This window comes from Oryzias melastigma, linkage group LG15 (assembly GCF_002922805.2).
Source record: "Oryzias melastigma strain HK-1 linkage group LG15, ASM292280v2, whole genome shotgun sequence".
In the NCBI taxonomy this organism is placed as follows: Eukaryota; Metazoa; Chordata; class Actinopteri; order Beloniformes; family Adrianichthyidae; genus Oryzias; species Oryzias melastigma.
In genome coordinates, this window is record NC_050526.1 from 19705662 (window position 1) to 19711835 (window position 6174).

The 6174-nt window shown below is 39.9% G+C and overlaps 1 protein-coding gene across 2 annotated transcripts in view; it reads right to left on the reverse strand.

Annotated features, from left to right (window-relative positions):
* Positions 1-6174, reverse strand: part of pcdh15a (protocadherin-related 15a) — a 249589-nt gene that overhangs the window by 138328 nt on the left and 105087 nt on the right. For both annotated transcript variants that reach the window (XM_024296795.2, XM_036215572.1), the window contains one exon: positions 4119-4184. In XM_024296795.2, the coding sequence (XP_024152563.1) occupies positions 4119-4184 (66 nt within the window). The remainder of the gene's footprint in view (positions 1-4118; positions 4185-6174) is intronic.

Genomic DNA, 6174 nt, shown 5'->3' on the forward strand with positions numbered 1-6174 from the left:
AAAGTCCAAGTCGAGTCTAAAGTCGCCAAATTCATGACTCGAGTCTGACTCGAGTCCAAGTCATGTGACTCGAGTCCCCACCTCTGGCATTTTAACAATTTGAATAAAGAAATCCTCAGAAATACTGAGTTAAGCTTAACTCTCTTTATATATGTCCTCCATCATCAGAAAAATGTGCCAAGACCATTTGAAAAACACCAAAAACATGATTTTCATTAGAGTGGGTCTGTAATAAACTATTCCTGTGACCTTGTGTTTGTCACAACTATTACACGTTGAAATCAAGCCTTTTGCCAGCAAGTTTAAGTGGTTGATGGTAATAAATCAAAACTGCATTCTTGTATTTTATTATTCCAATTTACTCTACAATGGCATATCCATGCATAAAAGATGATAACATTAGCCTCGTAGTACTAAAAACCTTTTAGCGACACGCTTCTGATTTCTTATAAGAAGCTGCTGCTTAATATGAGGAAAGGCTGAGAAGATGTTCATATGCTTTAGGCAACTGCTGATACAAATCATAAATTTGCAAAGAGAAGATAAAAGCAAGAAGACAGCATCCCCCTTTATTGACATACTGATTTCCTACTGCTGCCTGGGAAGCCTACTATCAATGGAAAAATACACCCACTGTCTATCTCTGCCTCTCGTCTCTCTCTCCACATATGCAGTTGGCCCTACATTATCAGATAAAATCTCCCCAATCTGATTAAATGCTTTTGGGTTAAGCTCCTAGGCTGAATAAGCAAAGAAGAGTATAGAAAACAAGCTTTGTCTACCCAATAAAAACCCACTTCTCAAGTGAGTGAGACTTTATATGTGCTGTATGGCACCTGTCACTGAGTCTGCAGAAGCAGCAGTGAAGATAAATTAAACATGTTATGCTTCATTTGAACAACTGGCCTGCTATCCCCCTTGTGGCCTTTCATTTTTCTAGACTGAAGACCTCCCAGAATAAAAACATGAGTTGCAAATGGAAGGAAAGGTGCTTAATTTCCACTGTCTACTTAAACAAGGATGTTGACTTAGAGATACACTAATAAAAATTGTGTTTTTGGTGTTTTTAACATGTTCTTGTAGCATTTTTATTGTGATGGGAGATAAATATGAAGAAAAGTAAGATAAAAATTGCATTTTGGAGTATTTCGTTATTCTAAGTGTTGTGAATCTGGAGCTGATGATAAATACTACCTAAAAAACGTTGTCGTTTTTACGTCAAAAATACAATTAGCTGTCCACAAGCTCTTGATCTGCTCCATTCTGATGCATTCACTTTCAGACAAGTAGATCCATATATGTCTTCAATTTTCTCTTTCAAGCTGGCATCTGCCTCAAAACGGCACAGCTGGTTAACACCAATATTGCTCGCCATTTTTGTTGCACCCCTAATGTTAGGTTAGTGTTATGAGGGGCTGCAAGCTAGCGGGAGGCAGGTTGAATCCAAATTCCTTCCCTACACCTATATTTATCCCTCCAAATTGAGGGTTACGGAAAAATAGCGACAATGTCCGAATTCCCTAACCACTGAAAGACTATATAGTACAGGACTATCTAGTGCCCTGGATTTTAAAAGCAATTTGGACACCCTCCACGCTGCTTTTTTTTTTTTTTTTTTTCCAATGGCAAGTATGAAGTAAATGATTTGAAAATTCAATCAATATGAGCATTTTGTGTCATTCATTTATGACTCCACTGTGTTCTAATGATGAAAATGTTGATTAATTGAAAAAAAAATACATTTAAACAAATATCTTTTGCGCAAAAATTGTTCAAACGCAATGCATTGTGGTCTATATTCGTCAATGTAGTGAGCATCGATGTACACTGGCTTTTTGCAAAGACTTCTGGGAGATTTCCAGGGAACTCGATTTTGGAATCAGTAGATTCCGACAACACTACAAAATAGCAAACACACTACACAGTGAATAGTGAAGGAATTTGGGCATAACCAGTGTCTTCAAATTCAGACGTGACTGACCCTAGATTATGTCATCAACAGTTGCCGGTCATCTACTTACAGTGCTTGGAAAATATACAACATTGGTTTTAAAAATTTTAAAAGTCACGACTTACATTTGAACGTAAACTTCTTCTCATCACAGCCTACCAACATGAAGAAATACATTTCTCCGTGTATCCCTCCACCGGGAGGGATACACGGCCCAAAGTACCTATGCTTTTCCAAGTAATAAAACAATCTTGGAAACCGCTGGAAACTGCAAATGGGTGGGGGAAGAATTTGGATTCATTCAGAGTGTAAACAAAAGGGATGATGAGTAATGAAGGCAGACTCACTCCACGCCAAAAGCCCCATCCACAACTGAGAGGCGTTTCTGAGTGATCTCAGAAACTATGTCCTAGAACACAACAGCCTAAAAACATCATAGCTAAAAGACCACCAGGAACAATTTTACAATACATCAAAAGATTATCGGACTTTAAAATAAATCTGCAAGGAAAATTAATGAAAAAAACAACTCATGATGAAGTATGGATGTGCACCATACTTCTGATACACTTTGGGGTTAAATATTTTCTTCCAAGAAGCCAGAGAAAAGCAGATACTATCATTATTTGGTTGTCTATCTTTTCAAAAAATAAACAAAGCCAGACAGACTAGTGATTTTGTTCTTTTTCTTGGAAATTAACAACACAAATAGTATAAAAGCATATTCTCAGAAACAAAATAAATCTTATTTCATGTCATTCTTACAATTTCTGTCAGACAGAGTGAAAAAGATGAAACACATTTAGAGGAATAATTGCTTTGGTCAACAACCGCAGGTTGCCTGTTTTACATTCCATTATGGGAGGACAAACTCCGGCCTGTTTCATCGTGAAGGGATAAATAAAACCACAGTGGAACCATATCCCAGGTAAATGAGAGCTTTATGAAAAAGATTAGTTCAAATCCCTCGTACAGAGCATGGAAACATGGGGGGGGGGCGGCGAAGGGAGGCTTTCGGAACAGACTTGGCTATCTCCATCAAACAAATTCCCCCAGTAATCGATCAAAGCCCAAATCGCAGCAGCACACACATGGAGCAGAGGGAAGCTGAGGCCGATTGACAGCCTAAATCGTGGGATATTCCACTGACGAACTGATGACCTGATTTGACACAGACCCCAACATTCATACACAGACATATAGATGCATGCAGTTTATTCGCATAAATGCTCTACAGCCCAAACAGAGCCACACAGCTCTGACGGGGCTACATTTTCCAAAGAACTGTAGCATCTGGGACGCTGACTAAATAAACTCTGGATGCCGTCTGCAGCGAGAGATGATCATTAAACTCAGTTAACCTGCAGCACTGATATCAGCAGGGAGAACAAAGTAAGACAAACACACCTGTTCCATCTAGACTGAAGAATTTCTCTTTCCTTTTAATGAACATATAGCTCCTCCCCAAGAAAGCAGAAACACATTCCCCACTATACTCCACATTTCTGCAAGCACACACCCACTCATCTACAAATGGATGACAACACTCAAACCTCAAAGCTGAGAGCCGAGAAGGTGAGGAAATGAAAGAGGCCAAACCTTGAGATGAGGGAGGAGTAAAGGGGTATGATAGAAATGGGATAAAGAAAAAGTAGAGGATAAAAAGGAAGAGAACTGAATAGTTTCATCTGACCCACTCAAGCGTTTCATGTCTGATGTACCCTTCAGTGATTCTCGTACAGCTGTAGCACAGGTACAGCACTGTAAGTACCACCTGCACAGGGAGCAGACAGCTAATTATTGGCACTCCACATCATGTCTGTGTACAGGAAACCATCTGCATATATTCCCACTCTACTTTCAGAGAGCAGCGCAGAGATACGCCGAGTGCAATGACAATTTATGTATAATCAATTTTGAAAACAATCAAAACAACACTTGAGTTCGTAACAAAGCATCTCTTATAAGCAGCCTTGAACACTAATCATCCGCGGAGCCACAACACTTTACACCATGAAGCTCAACAGCCCCGTAAGGAGAACTATTAAAATATATTACCAACACTTAATGCCAAAAAATAATTCTAACACATTTTCCAACACTTCATTTTCTATACAGTCAGTAGTGCATCAAATTGTTTAGAAACATTGGTGGGTTAAATACATACCGTTGGGGCTTTCCTCATCGATGGTCACTATAGTTGCTGGGGGGCCAGGTCGGGACAGCTTACACTCTACATATGCAAAAAAAGAAAAACATATACAATATATAAAAAGTAAAGCCAACTGATTGACAATAAATCATCATTTATGGTATCATCAGTGCACAAATCCTTAAGGCTATACCCTGCTAAGGAGAGAAATTTGTCTTAATTGTCACATAAGGATTTGCACATTGCAAATGGTCAACAATCTGTGCAGAACACAGAGTAGTTGTAAATGTGAAACACAATGAGCATAGATTAACATTTTGTGTACACATTTTTCACTTCCCTCAACATGACAGATGTGATCATTTTACACTTGAAAAGCTTCTTGTGCACACAAATTGTTTAATATATGTGCAAGCATGGCCTGATGCGCGTGGCTCTGCTACCATTTGCGCAGGGATCAGCTTGTGTATGCTTATGGAATTCTGAAAGACTTCCTCAGCTCCTCCAGGACAAATGCATTTATGGGCCTGCTGGAAAGTAGGGGGATCTAGATTTTGCAATTTCCCTCTGTTCTGAGTTAACCCTTTAACACTGGAGATTTGACTGCAACTCTTCAACCATTTACGCAATTAATGTAATTTCAGAGGGCCGACACTTTACAGCACCGAAGTGCTCACGCAATCAACGTAAACCAGCTGGTTATGTTGCAGAGAGAAAAAGACTTTGTGCCGTTGTGCAACACTTTACGGTAGTGAAGTTGATCATACTGATTGTGTAAACAGAGTTACAGTAGGTCACAGAGTATGTTACCAGTGAAAACTCTGGTGTTGAAACAATTAAACCAAATACTTTGAGTTAAAAGCCACAAAGAGAAGAAATTTGAAGCTGGTGTTGACTAGAGGTTTTAGGGTGTATTCAGTCTGGAAAAATGATTTATTCCGGACTGAGTCAGCTCAGTTTGGTCTGGATCGAGACCTAAACCTTGGGATGGTTGAGTACTTTTTAATGGGTCCATTTTACGATGGAAATACTCAAAATACCGAATCAGACTGGACCGTACCGGACAGCTCAGTGGAAACAAAAGCATGCTGGTCTTATCTGAAAAGTTCTATTTTTTTAAGAAACAGTGTGTTAAATATTGTTAAATTCTTGTCACAGTCACACCACAACTGCACGCGAAAAATGTATTTCAGTGTATGCTAGTTTGCTCTGATCAAAGTGGTTCAAATGCAGACCTTGTGTTTGTGACTGAAGGGCAAAAGGCTCATCTGTTAACCCCCACCAAAAAAAAAAAAAAAAAAAAAAAAGAAAATTCTTCCCCACTTTGAAATAAGTACAGAGGGAGATAAACATGTAACGGATGATACCCCAGCTTTTCAGCAAGACTTAAACAGAGCTTAATCTTATGGATTCAGAGAAACCAAGCTGGTCCAAACTGGTCAAAAAAAAAAAAGGAAGATTGGTATGAAAAATATGAACACATCATTTTAAAATGAAAAAGTATGCATTACTCGTACTGGTGGGTAATAGTATATATTTGCAAAAATATGATTTAAAGGCATTTCCCCATTTTTACCATCACTATGTAATAAATCAATGGACCTAGGGTTACCCTAGACCAGGGGTCTCAAACTCGCGGCCCGCGGGCCATTTGCGGCCCGCAGGATGATGATTTGCGGCCCCCGTCTTCATATGAAAGATTACTGTTAGTGCGGCCCGCAAGGCTGATATGAATGACAGTTGTTATGTGCAGAGCTGAATGAACCAATCACAGTGAGGTATATGACTCTGGAGGCGGGACATCGGCGGTCTGTCCAGTGCCTCTGTCTATCATTCATTCCCTCCTTCAATCAGCTGGGCGGAGGAGGAGCCAGGAAGCACCAAACGCGATTTCTCGTGCCCCGCGCGGGGAATTTGCTGCTCGCGGCTCGTCAAAAAATGTGTTTCTGTCGCCGCGTGTCGAAGGGGCTACCAGCTCCGTCTGTGGATGTCTCTCTCAGAATGAATGAGAGACAGATATGATGTCGAGGAATACGTTTTTTGACGTGCTGACTGTTCCTAACCAGAACTC